Source organism: Ricinus communis, chromosome 9 (assembly GCF_019578655.1).
Source record: "Ricinus communis isolate WT05 ecotype wild-type chromosome 9, ASM1957865v1, whole genome shotgun sequence".
Taxonomy (NCBI): domain Eukaryota; kingdom Viridiplantae; phylum Streptophyta; class Magnoliopsida; order Malpighiales; family Euphorbiaceae; genus Ricinus; species Ricinus communis.
In genome coordinates this window covers 23,851,110-23,870,378 of record NC_063264.1, presented here as the reverse complement: position 1 = coordinate 23,870,378, position 19,269 = coordinate 23,851,110, and the positions used below count along the sequence as shown (strand labels likewise).

Genomic DNA, 19,269 nt, shown 5'->3' with positions numbered 1-19,269 from the left:
AAGATTTAACCACGAATGAAATTGGGACGGCACACCCCCAACTATCTCAAAAGGCGAGCTAGCGAACATGTGCTTTCTCTTAGTAAGCACCCACTTTATACTTTGGATTGCTTGATTGGATAACTCGGTGCTGATTTGAACTACTTTCTCTACATCTTCACTGAAAGAGAACTTTCTTAACTCTCCTATTGGTTTTGCTTTAGCTAGACCTTCCATCATTGGATGCATCAAAGTTTCTACAGGGAGTGCTTGGCATGTCCCTTTTAGCACAGTAAGGTAGCACTCTCTCGCCATCTTTTGATTACCGAGCACAAAAATGACCCCTCTAGAAGTCAAAATTTTTATCTTCAAATATTCGATGCTCGTGGTTGCCTTTATTTCCATTAGCATAGATCATTCGAAGGCTACATTGTATGCATACAAAATATCAATTATTGAGAAAGAAGTTTGCCACTTCTTGGTCAGAACCTTTATACTATCCACATTTCCAATTTATTTATCGAGCTCTACCGTTAGCTTGGATATCCCCAAAGGTTATACTAGCTGGCTACATAACCGAGCAATGGAGTCATGCATGGCTCAGATTCATCACTCCTCCACTAATGGCTTTATAGCACTGTATAGTCATGATATTAACCGCACTTTCATGATCCACAAATAGCCTCTTCACCCAGTAGTTTTTAATGAATCCCGAGACTACTAAGGCATGTTGGTAAGGCATTCCAATTTCTTCTCCATCCTTTGCTAAGAATACTATATCCAGAAGCTTCTCATTCTCAATCATCATAACTCGGCCTCTTTTCCTCTTGAAGCTCTTAGCCATAAACATAGCTCCTCCAAAGATCACACAAAAGTCGCCCTTTTCAAAATCTCTCTTTCCTAGAGATCCCCCCTAATCTCTATCTCTTGATCCTCTAAAATGCTTAGAACTTCTATTTATGTCTGACTGACCTTCTTTTTCAACAACAAATCTTTTGAGGTGTCCTTTTTTAATCAAACAATCAATCTTTCTCTTGAGGTGAATACAGTCCTCTGTATCATGACCATGACCATTTAGTCCTTTTTTAAGACCGGTTATCCTCCGTCCGAGTATTTGTTATCCTCGAAATTTTTATGGTCGATGTGCGACTACTACCAATAGTATGTTTGGTTGTTGTTAGAGCTCGATTAGTGCTTGTCAGTGTAACTTGCCTTGCAAGCGTTTAAGTTAGAACACTTTCATAATACTTCTTCATCTCCTCTATCTGTCGATTATGCATACTAAGACATCCTCTAGTGTTGGTTGCCAAGGACTCTGATGAAGATTAGGTGGTGGAGGTTGGCTCTGAGGTGTGATGGGCGATCGAAAGAATGGTGGCTGAGACATAGGTGTTGAAGGTCTCTGCCTCATCTCCATTTGCCACGTAGTTGAAAAATCTTTCATGCGAGGTGGACCTTTCTAGGTATAATTTTCACTAAAGATCGGCTCAGGCATGAGGTAGTTGTCAAAAATATTTCTTCTCCAAGGCTAGGAAGATGGTATGATTGGTCTCGAGGGACTGAAGGATCATTGATTAACTTACGGAGGAATTGAAGATCTAGCAGGTGGATTACTGGCTCCAACCCTCGTTCTCAGTAAGAGAACATCCTTACTGTGATCCTTACCAGATGCCATTTAGCTTGGCGAGGTAGGGAAACAAAGCTTTTGCACAAAAGTTCCCCATAAACGTTGGCAATTGACAACTCGGTCATAGAATGAGCTATTAACAAGGTCTCAAAAGGCTGACTCGATCAATAGAGTACCTACAAAGATGGTTAGAAAGCACCAGACAGGGTTGTCTAGCCACTTACTCCAATGATTAAGTCAGTAATTTGTTGAAAGATGGATCAAGTATAAAATATATGTAAGAATAGCATGTACTTATAAATGTTGTACTGTAGCTCCTTATATAGACACTGGAAGTCTCCTCGTCCTAGTAGGAGAAGAGCTTCATAGATGTAGGTCATCCTAATTATATTAGGATTTATTCTCTTAACTGCCATCGGAGTCCTAAGTCAAGTCGGACTCTTCAACTAAAGGCTACTCATGACATGCTTTTTAAGACTTCTAGTTGTAGTAGAACCCCAAATTGGTCAATCTTGTTCTCAGTCATAATAAGTTGATTGATAATGCTCGATTATCAATAACCAAAAGCAATAAGTTACCAAATATTTTCTCTTTCAAATTATTAAACTCTATCAATATCTCTAAAATTTTAACCTTTAGCATCTTGTTCTCACTCTTGCTCATTAATACTTCTTTATTTAGCTATTGTTGTCTCAAGCTCTACCTTCAATGCATCAATTTTCTTCTTTTTTGCCTCTATTGATACATTTGTTTTCCCAACTTGAACAAATACTTCATTTCTTTTAACCACAAATTATCTATTCTTTCTACGCATTCCACTTACATAAATGAGTTCATACTCATTCATAAAAATATCGCACTCTTAATTTTGTAAATCAATAAAAAAATTAAATCTTGTCATCATACTCAATTAAAAGCAGTAAATACTATAGCATTTCAATGATTATGTACTCAAATTACAGAATATATATTTAAACTTACATTTGTGCGAGGACAAGTGTAGTATTGCCTCCCTAAATGATTACTGATAACAGAGTTTTCAAATACAATAAAATTTCCATAATCACTTTAAGAATTCACTCTTTCACCTTCCATTTCAATGATAATATCCTTTTTCACCTTCAATGATAATTAAGATGTCACCAATTTATTCAATTTGTAAATCTAACATTAACATAATTCAAACCAAAATGTACATATTTAACAAATTATCACAACCACAAAATTAGCCTCTCCATCTATGAAAATTACTACTAGTGCAAGAAGAAAACGTACATAAAAGCAAATTTCAATGACAGAGCTAAATCTATTTGCTTGCAAGCATAATTTTAGTAACAAAGCATTAAGGGGAAAAAAATAAATAAATAAAACATTGTACAAATCTCCTACAACACGAGCTAAGTATAATTATTCGAATTTAGACAAAACATGGCAAAAATGTTCAACTATATTCAAATTAGAAAGATAGATCCCAAGCACATAAACACTCATGAGAGTCGGAGTGCATAATGTTAAAGAAAAGAAAGCCAAGTTGCATTTTGTGTAATCGACACTTTAAAAGGAAGCAATCATCAAGGCGTTATGTATGTTGATGAGATCAATCTTTTTAATAAAGATTGATAGGAAATCATCATCTTAGCAATCATACACCCCAATAACTAATGAGTTATGATACATATAGAATGTAAGAAACACCCTTCAATCAAGATGATTCCAAAAACCAAATATCTCCTCAAGTGATGTTAGGGAAAACTAGTTCCAACAATGAAACTAGCACTTGAATTCAACTCCAAATGCCATAAACCAAATATAATTTGATAAGTTAAGAATCAAACACAAGATTTTGGTTAGAGAACGCCACAAACTAAAAAATAGTTTGATAAGTTCAAAGTTCATGCAAGAACTTAAGCAAAAACACTAACAAAGAGCAAACAAAGATTATCATTCATCAATTCATCTGACAAATGAATTTGGCTTTGATATTCATAACCAAAACAAGACAAAGAAACCTAAATGGATGTCTTTTGAGCTTTCCCACGTTTTTCCCTTTAATTATCCTTAAAACTCATTAAAAATTGTTGTTTTCTATATTGATGACACTCATTTTGTAACTCCCAAATGACAACTAAACATGTACACTCATCTGTAACTCCACACAACACACATATAACTCACCCCTAATAAAATAATTCTTAATTAAATAAAGATAAACTAAAACAATTACTTAAACTTAAATCCAAAAAGATAAGAACCCATATAAATATGAATTAAGCCCAAAAGTTTAATCATGGCCAAATGACTTTTATTCTTCGAAATGGACTGAATGCTTCATTATAAGGTTGGACTCTTGTTTTCATGCATGAGTTGCATTTCCATTTTGGACTTTTTGGTGCATGCCTTCGCAATGGAATCTCATGGCAGCCTTGATTCATATCAAAGATGTTACTAATTTTGCTTCTAAATGTTGTGTTAAGGGAAGGGGTTAATAATGTAGAAATAGAGTGGTGCAATTTTTAAAGTAGTAAATGATAAGGGTGGAGCAAAAAAAAGAAATGTATTGTCTCACCAAAGATCAATTTTGTTGCTTGCTTAGATTACATGTTAATTTTTATTGTCTAATCAACGCTTGTAACCCAACAGTAACAATGAGAAAGTAATTCATACCAAGGTTTGTCACTACACTACTGTAACTAAGAAAACTAATAATCACTTTGTCATTAGAAATTGCTGAAAAAATAATAATGATTTACTTTGCATTCTCAATAAGCTATCGTAATAGGACTATAGACCACCATAGAGAACAAAAATCAGTATTGTCATTATCACAAACAGCTTGTCTACATGATGGAAGAAAAAAAAACAAACTTTGCCAAGTGAAAAATCCAATTTTACATACTCCTCCTATACACTTGACTAACAATCTTCTTTTGTAATTCTAACTAAAAGTAAAAATAAATCACAGCTAAATAATTCAATCCATCAAACCTGTATAAATAATCACAACACTTACCATCATAATTCTTTAAAGAAAAGAACTAGTATCTCCAAAAAATAAGCGTAGATTCTTAAATGGAAAATGAGTATAGAATTCCTAAAGACAGAGAATGAGTATTGAATTCCAAAATCAATATTGGCATTATCACAAACAGCTTGTCTACATGATGAAAGAAAAAAAACCTTTGCTAAGTGAAAAATATAATTTTACACACTCCTCCTGCCCACTTAACCAACAAATCTTCTTTTATAGTTCTAACTAAAAATAAAAATAAATCGAGCTAAAATAACCCAATCCATCAAACTTATATAAACAATCACAACACTTACCATCAAAATCTTTTAAAAGAAACATATAGTAAAACATCTCAAGCAAACTGAAAATTGCATATCTGAGAATACTATTATGATAAACAAAATGCCAAACCAGGAGAAGAAAAGAAAGGTGGCTTTGAATGCGACACAATCAAACTGCTCAGGGAGATGAAATCGATTTTTTTGACACTATTGCTTACTCCTATTTTTAATTGTCTTTTTTTAGAAAGCTTCTCTTGGGGTAGTTTCTATATCTAATTTAGTAGGATTTTTAGTTGTAAATTATTGTCTATTTAAGTAGTTTGTTGATTTTTATATTTTAAGTGAGGAAGGTAAAAGACCATCAAGGAGGTGGCAAGAGGACTTAAAGAGCTTGAAATTGATATTTAGAATTTCATTATGAGGCCTAATAAATAAGTGATCCAACTGGTGGTTTAAATTAAAAAATGGCCAGTTAGAAGGGCCGATTAGAAATGCAGAATTGATAAAGTGACAGTCCTAACCGGTGGTCTACACGGTGCTTACACAGAAAGAGATAAAGAGCAAATTGGAAAACGGATTAAACATCAAGTAGCCACTTTAAAAAAGTATTTGGACCCTATTAGATTCCAACTTAAATCCTATGAGTTTTTAGGCTTTGAGGGGCTATAAAAGACATAAATTTGGAAGTTATAAAAAAATTTGTTTTGGGAAATTAAAAAGTGGCTAGAGGCAAAATTTGGAGGAGACACTCAATATCAGAATTGAAGAAATTCTATCAAGATTTAAGAGTCCTTTTTTCTTTGTTTTATTTTCTTGTTCTTTAATTTAATGAATTCAACTACTTTTGTTACTTTTGTTATTTTTGTTTACATTATGAGTAGCTAAATTTATTTTCTAGAATTGGGTGAAACTCATTAACTTAATTTATAATTTAATTTAATATTTTATCTTTTTAATTTATTATTCAGTTATTTTGACTTATTATTTTTATACTTCATGTTAATATTAATGTTATGATCCAATATTTATAATATATCTAGGTATTAAGCGAAGTGATAAAAGTTGAAGTTTAATATTAATTCAAGGATATTAAGGAAGAGCTATTAAGACTTAAACATAAAGTTGAGGTTTTTGAAATTTATTTTCAATTTGCCATAAAACTTAATGAATTAGTTTAATACTTTTGATCATGAAAGTAGACAAAGAATTAATATAAATATAGTGGGTATGATTTGAATGAGTATATTTATTAGTACAGGGTACATTAGTTTTTCAAGATTATATGAGCTAAATTAAAGGAATAATTTATTGAATTATAAAAGGATTAGTACGGTGGAAATTTAATTCTAGAGTCTTTATTAATTTAATTTCTTTATTAGAATTATCCAATTTTGATTATAATTATTTTTAAATTCATATTCAATTATTTTAATTTAGTTAGTATAAAATTATAATATATTTTAATATTAAGTATTACAAATTTTCATGGCAAGATAGTTTGGATTCATTTTTATATTAACTGTACAGTTGCAAAAATTATCATAACAATTTTACTTTGTCAATTGGTAAAAAAATCCTTGAGTAATATACATCAAAAGCTTGTATATGAATTCATACAAAATACAAATATTTTATATATATGTAAATGGGACCGATAAATTAATAAAATAGTCTATTGATTTCACTGTTTGTTCATAGGCCTGACAACAAACATTTGCATAATAATAACAAGTTATGTCCTCCTTACACTTTAGTCCAAATCTAGAATCTTCTCTCAAAATATTAATTCAAGCATAAAAAAAATTAATTAAATCCCTCAATATATATATATAATTCATTAAGTAAGAAATTTCTAGCTATTAAAATTACTATGAAATTTATTTATTTTTTAAATAATATTTTAGAAATTTAATTCTTATCTCATAAGTAATTTAGAAATTATTAAAAATTTAATTTTCAAAATAATATTCATTAAGCTACTTCTTGGAAACTATAATCTCAAAAATTTCTAACTTCATGCTTCAAAATGAAAATATAATTTTTTAAGAAATAGAATTATAATAAAAGTTTGAAATATTACGGAAATAATGAAACTAAATTTAAGCTTTAAACTTTAATTATTTAATATTTTTTAGTTTAAATTATTTAAATTTATATTTTATTTACTTAATTATTTTTATTCGATTTGGTAACTAAAATTATAAATAAGAATATTAATACTCAGTATAAATTCTCGAGATAATAATAACTCTTCATAAGTATCGTATAAATACTGCTCAAGCCATGATTGGAATGGCTATACACGACCACAAAAGGCAATATATTTTTCTTTAATTCAGATAAATTACATTTTACAATAAGATGTGGTTATTGAGATTGATAAATAAAGATTTTATATTTTTAGATCTCATTATGTGATTTTTTTATTATTATTTAATTTAGAAAAAGTAGAAGTTGAAAATATTTTGAAGAATTGAAATATTTTTTAAAAATTTAAATTAATTTTATATATAACTATAAATATATTAGACAAAAATGTACAGTAATTATATTTAGATAAAAAAATAATTATCTATAAGGCAATTTGTAATAACATGTCATCTTTACTTCTTATTTAATAAAATTTTGATTTAATATTGAACTATCATAACGATATTGGTAATATATTTAGGGTATTTTAAACGGAGCCACCTTAGAATTTACCTAACTAAGTTTAAGATTTCTTTTTATTTTTAATTGTGAATACAATGCGTTAATCGCTACTTCCCCAGAACGAGCCAAAAGAGGCAATTGTTGTATATCATGCCATCTTATCTTCCTTCTCACTGGCCCAAATCATGTCTTCCTCTTCTCCCAAACTATCTTGAAATAATCTGTTATTGTGCTGCGCATTATAAACAGACTGTCCTCTCATGTTTCACAATGAATCAATAGGGAAATATCAGTAACTCTATAATCTCAATTATGCAATTAGAAATCCAATCAAGAAAATCTCAGAACCAAGAACCCACAATGCAAACCTCCCTAGAATCACCTAATACGCCTCAAGAACTCCCAATCACCACCACTGTTACCACCTCTAGTAAAATACCCAAAAAACTTACTTTAATCCCTCTGATATTCCTTATCTATTTTGAAGTAGCTGGTGGCCCTTATGGTGAAGAACCTGCTGTTCAAGCTGCAGGTCCACTCTATGCACTTCTTGGGTTCTTGATATTCCCATTCATATGGAGTATTCCTGAGGCTCTTATCACTGCTGAGCTTTCTACTGCTTATCCTGGGAATGGTGGATTTGTTATTTGGGCTGATCGTGCTTTCGGTCCCTTTTATGGTTCCCTGATGGGGTCTTGGAAATTCTTGAGTGGTGTTATTAACATTGCTGCTTTTCCAATTCTGTGTATTGATTACATGGAGAAGGTACTTCCTGTATTGGCTTCTGGCTGGCCTCGCAAAGTTGCACTTTTTATTTCAACATTGTTTTTATCTTTTCTTAACTATACTGGTTTAACCATTGTTGGCTATGTTGCTGTTCTGCTTGGTATAGTTTCGCTTTCTCCTTTTATTATTATGTCTCTTATTGCAATCCCTAAGATCAAACCTCATAGGTGGATTAGTTTAGGCCAAAAAGACGTTAAGAAAGATTGGACTTTGTATTTCAATACCCTGTTTTGGAATTTGAACTTTTGGGATAATGTTAGTACTCTAGCTGGTGAAGTGGATAGACCCCAGAAAACCTTCCCTGTTGCCCTGTTTGCTGCTGTGATCTTCACTTGTGTGTCTTACTTGGTTCCTCTGTTTGCTGTGATTGGTGCTGTTTCTGTGGATCAAAGTGAATGGGAGTCGGGGTTTCATGCCACTGCTGCAGAACTTATTGCAGGGAAATGGTTAAAATATTGGATTGAAGTTGGTGCTGTGTTGTCTGCCATTGGTTTATTTGAGGCTCAAATGAGTAGTAGCGCATACCAGCTACTTGGCATGGCTGATTTGGGATTCTTGCCTCAGTTTTTTGCCAAAAGGTCTAAATGGTTTAATACTCCTTGGGTGGGGATATTGCTTTCCACTATAATTACACTTGGGGTATCATATATGAACTTCACTGATATTATTTCATCAGCTAATTTCTTGTATAGTTTAGGTATGCTATTGGAATTTGCATCTTTTCTTTGGTTGAGAAGGAAGGTGCCCACATTGAAGAGACCTTACGCAATTCCAATGAGGCTACCAGGGCTTATTATTATGTGCTTGATACCATCTGGGTTCTTAGTACTGATAATGGCTATTGCTACTAAGACTGTTTATTTAGTGTCTGGTTTGATGACTGTGGGTGCCATTGGATGGTATTTCTTGATGAAGTTCTGCAAGTCAAAGAAGCTGTTCAAGTATAGCAGGACTGAAGTTATTGATGGATGACAAAGGAGGCCGGGATGGTTGAATTGGTAAAAAATGAAACAGAAAAGAGTGCCCAGAACAAGTCTTTGTGCTCAAGATCCGCAATAGTGAAGTTGTGACTCGGCATTAGATTTTTGTTAAGATCAAGATCCACAATTTACTGGGTTTGCTCGGATGTAAAGGCTTTTTCCTGATATCACAATCTAATCATCTTACTTGGTGTAAGAAGGTGCAGATCAGATTGAGTCTGTTTATACTAATGTCATGTCTATCTCTTTCGCTGTTTGCTCCCTTGATTTTCAACTATTTTCTGGGGGATTCAGTTTTGTTGTGTGGAACACATGTGGTATTAATATAGAGCATTTTTAGGTCATAAACCAGGTCACTTCATGACCATTACTTTAGTTTAATAACACATCTTTAAAAATGCACAAGATATTTTGCCACCTAACAGCATAAATAATTGAAAACTCCATAGTCAAAAAGAAGTTTGGAATTGACTTTGTATGTCTTGGTTACCTAGCAAAGTGATACTACACTTTTAGGCCAAACAATTATTGAAGTATTAGGTAAATGTAGAATTCAGGATTACTTTTATTTCGGTTCCTTATAAACCGGTCTTCTACATATTCTATGGCAAATAAAAAGAAAAATAAAATAAAATTGGATCGGCCATAGAAAACATTGGTTTAATAAATAAAATTGTAGCAAAGTGATACTACACTTTTAGGCCAAACAATTTCTTTGGTTTAATAAATATCTAAATTTTATTATATAAATTACATTTAATAGTAATATTTAAATCCTTTCATCCACATAAACTTATTAAATAAAATAGCATTATAAAAATTGTTTGATTAATTATAGTAAAAGTTAAAGTTTTAAAGCAAATAAATTAAAAAATATATATCCATCCACCCGCTTAGCTTAATAGTAAGTGCATATAAAAAAAGTTCTAAGTTGGAATCTCCTCTTTATATCTATAACATAAAAAATAATAAAGTTTTCATTTATATATCTCTTATAATATATAATTATTAGGATTAGAATCTTAATCAGTTAGATAAGGAATATACACTTGTCAACCATTTACTACTATGCTCCCAGCTATAGACATTTGAAAATTAGAGGCACCATTTATTCAAATTCTTTGGCAAATTCCTATAAATTGGAAGCAGATCCTTGGCAGCCAAAAACTTTCCTTAACTTTATTTGGAAGTTACAACTAATAAGAATTCCTCATCAGAAATTGACTGAAAACCCAATTAAACAATTATGTTATGAGCACAAGATTTGCAAGTTTTGATCATGTTTGTTATGACAGTAAGAAAGCAAGATTTGGCTGGTCCACTTATGTCCTAAAATATAGATTTACTATCTTCTTTTGATAGTATTTTAATGGATCTTTGGTTATATTTCCATACAAAACATCCCATGTGAATTTATTATAAGATCTACTTATATATATGGCAGATGTGCTTTTATGGATGGCCTTATTTTTTGGAATATCTTTGAAGAATATAGGATTAGAATCTGACAGACAATCTTGATAGTCATATTCCAACTATTCTATTTATTAAATTTGAAATTAATTATTATATATGATTTAATGGTAAATTAATTCTTAATTTTAATTTTAATTTTTAATTCTCTCCAACTTTGTTAATTGATTTATTGTTATTATTCTTTTTTCTTAATATGTATTTTGCTCTGGGTTAGATGATGTGGGTGCTATGCAGGTCTTAGTCTAATTTTATTTAAAAAGAAAAGAAATTAAATCCACTTGCCAAACTTGACAAATTTCCATCATTCAATGCTTATAATTTAATCATATGCTTTTTAATCATTATCAAAAAATATAATAATAAATCTTCAATATAGATATCATGGGATGTGTCTTAAATATTAAATATATTTCTTCATCTAAAAAGATTGTATAATTTAACCATATTTTTTTAATCATTATAAAAAAATAGAAATAAATCTTTAATATAGATATCGTGCAACATGTCTTAAATATTAAATACATTTCTTCATCTAAAAAGATTATATAATTTAATCATATGCTTTTTAATCATTACTAAAAAATACAATAATAAATATTCAAATATAGATATTGTGTAACATGTCTTAAATATTAAATACATTTCTTCATCTCAAAAGATTATATATATATATATATATATATATATATTAAAAGACTGAAATATTTTAGAAATAATTTTTAATTAATTTTATTTTATTATAATTCTATATATAATTACTTTAATTTAATATATTACTAATATTATTTAATTAATTATTATTTAATATAATTTGATCTTAATTGATCCTTTTTTTTTTAAAAATGATTTAGGAGTCATATTTTTTATTTTTACTAATTTCTCTCTTTTTATAAAAATTAATTAAGAAATAAAATAAAAAATATTATTGAAACACAATTTTTCAAGATAAGTTAAAAATAGAGAGTTGATTATTCATTATTTAATAGAAAGGCATGTAAAAGTATTGTTAGAGATGCTCTAAGATATTTTTATTTTATTTTATTTTATTAATATTAATTCATATATTCACATATTATTATTATTATTATACTTTATTATTAAGATTATTGCAAATAAATTATTTGAATTGGTCAATATCTTTTTATATATTAAACTAATTATACATCAAAATATCCATATTATATGAAATTGAGTTTTATTATTATATTTTCTTGTAAATGTGGATTGTATATAATGTAAATAAAAAAAACTTTAAAATATTTTGAATTCAAAAAACTCATTCGTATTTTATTATTAGTGAATTCAGTACAAAATATCAATCAATATGGAATAAATATTATTTAAATATTTAAATATATATTTATTAATATTTAATGTCAATTCTTACTCCTTTTTATCATTAAAATATAAAACTCATCTTTATTATATTCTTGTTTTGCTTACAACTTTTTTTCTTTAAAAATAAAAATTCTAATTTTATTTTATTATAATTATATCACTATTAAAATATTATATTATAAAATTAAAAATTATAAGAAAACTTATTAAAACTAAAACATTGTACCCTTTCATATTTCTTTTTTCATCAACATGGAGATTTTATTTCAACATTTTTGTTAAATAATTATTAAAATAATATAATTAAATTATTTAAAAACAAATAAAAATAATCATTAAATTAAAGTAAATTAATTTTTATAAATAATAATTTAATTAAAATATACTTAAATAAAATAAACAAATAGAGCTTGCTATTGTGGAACATTAAATCAAAGCAAAGAAAAAAATTAGATGTATAAATTTATTTGAAATCTAATTATTTATTAAGTTTATAAAATATATAATAATTTATGAATACAAGAAAAATATTTATAAAATAATTAAAAATTATTTTTAATTTTTGCTTTTATACTCGTCACCATTTGTAGTTAAGGAAGATGTTGCATTATTTTCTGTGTATTTATTATGTGTATGAATCTTATCACATACAGTCCCAATGATAAAATGGCCCACCAACCATTCAAAAGAATACATTGAATCTTTGAAAACAACCACTAAAATTGCATATTACTCAACACATCTCAAAATATCAGTATAAACCATATGCAACATGGAACCACACAACTCTCACTCTCAGCTTCTCCTCCACCCACCACCATCCACCACCTCTAGGTCTCCCCAAAAACTAGCCCTAATTCCGCTCATCTTCCTCATCTTCTTTGAAGTCTCCGGTGGGCCGTACGGCGAAGAGCCCATCGTGGGTGCAGCGAGGCCACTTTAGGCCATATTGGGCTTCATAATATTTCCCTTGATTTGGAGCATCCCTGAGGCCCTTATCACGGCTGAGCTTGCTACGCTCTTCCCCGGCAATGGCGGATTTGTCATCTGGGTTGATCAGGCCTTTGGGCCTTTTTGGGGATCTCTAATGGGATCATGGAAATTCCTTACTGGGGTCCTGAACTTGGGCTCATGTATAGTTCTTTGCATAGACTATCTCAAGTTGTTATTTCCAGTTCTAGCTTCAGGTTTGCCTCATTATAGTGCAATCTTGATCTTAACTTTGATGCTATCTTTTGTACATTACACAGGCTTAGCTATAGTGGGTTACACTGCAGTTGCTTTAGGTGTTATATCACTCTCTCCATTTATAGTAATGACTTTAGTTTCAATTCCCAAGATTGATCCTTCTAGGTGGATAAGTTTAGGCCAAAAGGGTGTCCAAAAAGATTGGATCTTGTACTTTAATACTTTATTTTGGAACCTTAATTTTTAGGATAATGCTAGTACTTTAGCTGGAGAAGTTGAGGACCCTCAAAAGAATTATCCAAAAGCACTTTTCTGTGCTTGTTTATTAGCTTGTTTAGGTTATTTAGTGCCTCTTTTAGTTGCTACTGGGGCTGTTCCATTGAACCAAGCAGATTGGACAGATGGGTATCTAGCTACTGTAGCTGAAATGATTGCTGGGAAATGGTTAAAAATTTGGGTTGAAATCGGTGCATGTTTGTCTGTTGTTGGACTATATGAAGCTCAATTGAGCAGCTGTGTATATCAGCTTCTAGGGATGGCTGATTTAGGATTTTTGCCTAAATTTTTTGGAGTGAGATCAAAGTGGTTTAGTACACCTTGGATAGGAATCTTGTTGTCAACTATAATAGCATTGACGGGTTCTTATATGGATTTCACTAACATTATTTCTTCAGTGAATTTCTTGTATTGCTTGGGTATGTTATTAGAATTTGCATCATTTTTATGGCTAAGGAAAAAATGGCCTAATATTAAGAGGCCATATAGAGTGCCAATTGGGTTGTCTGGTTTAGTAATTATGTGCTTGATTCCATGTGGGTTTTTGGTCTATGTAATGGCTGTGGCTACTACAACTGTGTATATGGTGAGTGCTATTTTCACTTTTATTGGGATTTTCTGGTATTTTTTCATGAAAATCTGCAAATCAAAGAAGTGGGTTCAGTTTAGCAATGCAGAAGAATTGGGATTTGAAAGACTAGAATAGGAATTGGAATTTTATATATGTAAATATATATTCATCTTTCTTGTGGTTTTCTACTGTATTTCTAAATCAACAGTGCTTGATGCTCAGTATCTGTTGCCTAATTATGTTTTTTGAGTATGTTATGTAATGTGCTTCTTCACGATGGCCAGTGTCATACAAAATCCATCCTTCGTAAACAAGCCTTTCATGCTCAGAACTAGAATAATTTCTAGCCAACCGCAAACTACGCATTGCAGCCTTTTGACAATTTAGTCTAAAGCATTAAGAACAAAAGGACACCATTAGAATCTAAAAACCATGATAAGAAGAGATTAAGAAGCAAAAAAATTGGTTTAGGAGGATTAATAACAATGCTGCATGTCATACATGTACTTCCATTTTCTTCATTGCAGGTCTTGATAACAAATCAGTTTTATGAAATCGGATTGGAAAAGCACAAAACATTAAGAAGCAAAATAGAAATTCAGATAATCTATAAAGATTAAATAATATATATATACACACACACACATGTATATAAAACGACTAACAATTATGAATGTATTGTGTGTGCGCACACGTCTAATAATAACAATGAAAACATCATTTGATCAGAAATAATATTGAATGTTTCAGGCCAGATCAGAGGAGAAAAATGCCATCCATTATTACAAGTAGCTTAAACCATAACATCCATTGATATTCTATGCTCACAAATTTTCTAATGGTGCCTACACAAATAGAAGTTCAGAACAAAATACAAATTCCATTGAAAGAAATGTGCTCACCATTTCCTAGCTCTTGAGAGCACTAGCAGAAGGATAAATAGAGGAAAGTAGAAAGTGTAAAGGAGAGAGAGAGAGAGAGAGAGAGAGAGAGAGATAATCTTAAACAAGAAAAATAATGTTAAAGGGGGTTGACGCCTCATAACAAGGGGCAGATTTCAAATCTCAATTGTTGGTTTGCAGTTCAGATAAAGTAAGTGGAGGCAATCAGAATTACAGAATGTTGGACTCTTCACATAGCACCCTAACAAACTTCTATGTAACACCGAAGGTGGCATACAAACAGATACTACCCAACCAACTCTTGAAGACAGTAAAATTTAGCTTGCATTTGTAAAAGACACAAGTAATTGAATTACTGTTTATTGCTGAAATGCATTTATATATGAATAGAATGATAATTAAGATAAAGAATTCTATATTCATAATGCATGATCAATGATGCTAACTAAGTTGCCTAATATCTCTTAGAAACTTGGTCTTAATCTTCTGGAGAGTGGTAACAACATGTTTCATGTCTATCCTGTCATGTGGTAAATCTGCAGAACATTGTAAAGCCAACTTCAATATGGAGACTATGCAGTCTTTCTTTGCTGCAAGATGGTCTTCTTCTATCCCTAACAAATTGGCATCAATAACCTGAGTAACTTCACAAGACAATGATTGTTCAACCCAACTCTTCAAGCTCAGTTGCTCTGTGAACATTTTATCTGTGGGTTTCTTTTGAGTAAAGGTTTCCATTAATAGAACACCATAGCTGTAGACATCACCTCTTACTGATACAATCCCTTCTGATCCATACTCTACAATTAGAAATATTGATTGATTAGTACATTATATTATTCTATCAATCATTTGATAACAGATTCACCATCAAGTTAGGATTAATTATATACATAAAAATTACCTGGTGCCATGTAACCAATAGTGGCTAGTGTCATGGTTTGCATCATAGAACCCTCTTCACCTAAAAGTTTTGAAATGCCAAAATCAGCCAGAAAAGCAACCATATCTTCGTTTAGCAATACATTGCTAGGTTTTATATCACAATGCGCCATAGGAATAGTGTAGCCATGATGGAGATATTCTAATACTGATGCCACATCTAGCATAATATTCAATCTCTGAAGGTTATTCAAGAAATAGTCATCAGAATATAACCACTTCTCAAGGCTCCAATTAGGCATGAATTCAAGTACTAAAGCTTTAAAATTAGGACTGCTACAGCTAGTGATGATCTTGACAAGATTTCGGTGACGAAGATTACGCAGCACTTCACACTCAGTATCAAAGCTCTTGAAAGCTCTTTCTAGCTGCAAATTGAAAACCTTTGCTGCTATCACTGTCCCATCTGATAAAGTTCCTTTGTACACTGACCCAAAACTTCCCATACCAAGAAAGTTGCTTTCTTGAAATCCATTTGTTGCAAGCTGAAGTTCATGATATGAAATTCTTCTTATTGTTGTCAAAGCTAGGAAATCATCTTCAATGGAAAACTTTGCTTTTCTTTCGCAATATCGTTTTAACATGATAACAAAGGCAAGCACAAAGACTGCAAACACAATTGCTGGCAAGACATATCTAAGTACAATCTTACTACCAGGAGTTTCTGTTGCTCGAGAATCATCATCTTTGCAAGGGGAAACTTGTAGTCTAGCAGAGCCACATAATGCTTCATTTCCTATAAATGACTGAGCTGAGAAGTTGGAAAATGATCCTCCTTCAGGTATTTCTCCTTGTAAGTAATTGAAGGAGACATTAAAATACTTGAGATACAAGAGATTCTCCAAGGACTTGGGAATCATTCCAGAGAGATTATTACTTGACAAGTCTAAGAATTCCAAGCTCTTTATGTCGCCAACCGATTGAGGAATAGGGCCTTGTAACTTATTCCCAGATAAGTACAGTTGAGCAAGATCTTGAAGGCCTCCAATGGAAATTGGGATCTCGCCAGATAGTTGATTCTTCGATATATTTATCATATAAACAGCCCTCAAATTTTCAATCTCTGATGGGAGAGAACCGGTTAAGTAGTTTGAAGCCAAGTTCACTTGCAAGATATCTTTTAATGTCCATAAAGTTGAAGATATGGTTGAAACAAATCTGTTGGAGGCTAAGAAGAGGTTTCTTAGAGATGTAAGATTACTGAAGCAAGTAGGTATCGATCCAGAGAGCTTGTTACCTGTCAATTCTAAATTGTACAATGTCCTTAAATCACATAACTCACTTGGGATGGATCCATCCAAGTCATTTCCATGAAGATACAAACCTTGAAGATGTTTCAATGTTCCAATTGTAGTTGGAATTCTTCCTGTCAAATCATTATTTCCAAGATTTAGTCTTGTCAAACTGCTTAAATTGCCAATACTTTCATGGACACTACCCTTTATTAATCCATCACTGGCAAGAAATGACTCCAGAGAATTTGATAAATTTCCAATAGAATGTGGAAGATAGCCATCCAGTGGGTTGTAGCTAAGCCATAAGTACTTCAAGTTTTGGCAATTTTTCAGTGAGGAGAAAATGGTCAATTCTTGTGATGTCTTCTTACTACTCAGAAGATTAGCTCCAAGTTTCAGAGTCTGCAAATTCCTTAAATCTCCAAGAGAATCAGGAATGAAACCAGTGAACGAATTGCTAGGCAATTCTAAGATAGTAAGTTTAGAGGCATTGGAAATGTAGCTAGGAATTGGTCCACTAAGCTTATTAATACCAAGGTAAAGCCAAATAAGATTTGGAAGGTGAAGGCCTAAGCTTGTTGGAAGATTTCCTGACAGATTATTGCTGGTCATTGCAATCCATTTCATTGTTGAGATATTGAAGAGAGCATGGGGAATAGAGCCATTTAAGTTGTTAAAGGACAAATGCACTATTTGTAAATTTTGTAGGTTTCCAATCTCAAGAGGTATTCTACCTGCCACACATTGTGAAAATTATATTACTATACAACCAAGAATGTAAAATCTTAGCACCTACAAAAATAACCTGGCAATAAATATATATTTCAATTTCAGCCAAGTTTTAAATCTGAGTCTTCCCATTCCTCATTTGAAAGTACCCTAACAAATAAAATATTGCTATTAATTAATTATCTTATCTAAGAAAATATTTAGCATCTCTCCTTGTAGAAAACTATAACACAAGTTAACAACAACCAAATTAACAATAATGGGAACCAATTACAAGGCTTTATGCAAAACAGTTGTATTACCTGTGAAGTTGTTTCTGTCCATGGACAGTATCTCAAGAAGAGTACAATTTCCAATCTCCCTTGGTATGCTCCCTTCGGTATATGTATTATATCATAATATAAAGAAAATTAGACTCAAAAATTATGCTTCCTTTTTCACATGAGTTCAAGGTGTGAGATTAGACTAATGTACACATAGGGCGGATTATTTTAATAATATTAAAATTATATTACTATAAATAAAAATAATAATTTTTTAAAATAAATATTAAAATATTATCACTATTATTGGATGTAATAATTTTTTATAATTATTTAATGACAATTTTCTTAAATTTATAAAAAAAGGTTAAAAAAAAAGTGAAATAGAATGGAATGAAAGACAAAAATGAATGAGAAAAAAAAATATAATCATTAAATAAAGAGTAATTATCTAATTAATAAAATAATTAATTTTCATGAGAATTATCCAAAACTCATGAGTTTAATAGACAAGAAATTTGAATTTGAGAAAGGAGCAACGTTGGCTGCTATCAAAGTAAATGCAACCTTTCTTTACTTTATTTATTTATTTATTTGTAACACTTACAAATAAAATTAATCCCTAAACAAGAAATGTTTGATAGTAACCTTTTGATATTTTGTTGTATCCTTTTAGTATATGTTTGTTACCATTAAATAATTTTTTTAATTTTACTTTAATTATATCTTTATATATTTTAAACTGCATTTAGTATATTTTTTATATATTATAGTACATTTTTTGAATTATACATCTTTATGTCATCAAAATACAATAGTTGCAATAAAAAATATGTAATATCATTCAATTCACGTATACCAAATAAAAAGATATAAAATAAAAAACGATTAATTTATCTCATTTGATTTATTTCACAGTAAAATAAGTTAAAATAATATTCTTTCAGTATCGTATAGGTATACTTTTAGTATCTTTTTTTAGACGAAGTTATGAAAAAAAAATCTATAATAATATAAGTTAAAATAATAAGTTT

The 19,269-nt window shown here is 30.6% G+C and overlaps 2 protein-coding genes and 1 pseudogene across 2 annotated transcripts; 2 read left to right on the top strand and 1 right to left on the bottom strand.

Annotated features, from left to right (window-relative positions):
• The first annotated feature begins 7,660 nt into the window (after positions 1-7,660).
• LOC8271546 (probable polyamine transporter At3g13620) lies at positions 7,661-9,663 on the top strand. The gene has a single exon (XM_002527027.4). The coding sequence runs from the start codon at positions 7,862-7,864 to the stop codon at positions 9,305-9,307; it is 1,446 nt and encodes a 481-aa protein (XP_002527073.2). The 5' UTR covers positions 7,661-7,861; the 3' UTR covers positions 9,308-9,663.
• Positions 9,664-12,900: 3,237 nt separating this feature from the next.
• Positions 12,901-14,299, top strand: LOC8271547 (annotated as a pseudogene).
• Positions 14,300-15,410: 1,111 nt separating this feature from the next.
• Positions 15,411-18,517, bottom strand: LOC8271548 (receptor kinase-like protein Xa21). The gene is made up of 3 exons (XM_025158755.2): positions 18,275-18,517; positions 15,971-17,977; positions 15,411-15,866 (listed from the first exon to the last, which is right to left on the bottom strand). The coding sequence occupies exons 1-3, from the start codon at positions 18,294-18,296 to the stop codon at positions 15,508-15,510; spliced, it is 2,388 nt and encodes a 795-aa protein (XP_025014523.2). The 5' UTR covers positions 18,297-18,517; the 3' UTR covers positions 15,411-15,507.
• Positions 18,518-19,269: the final 752 nt, after the last annotated feature.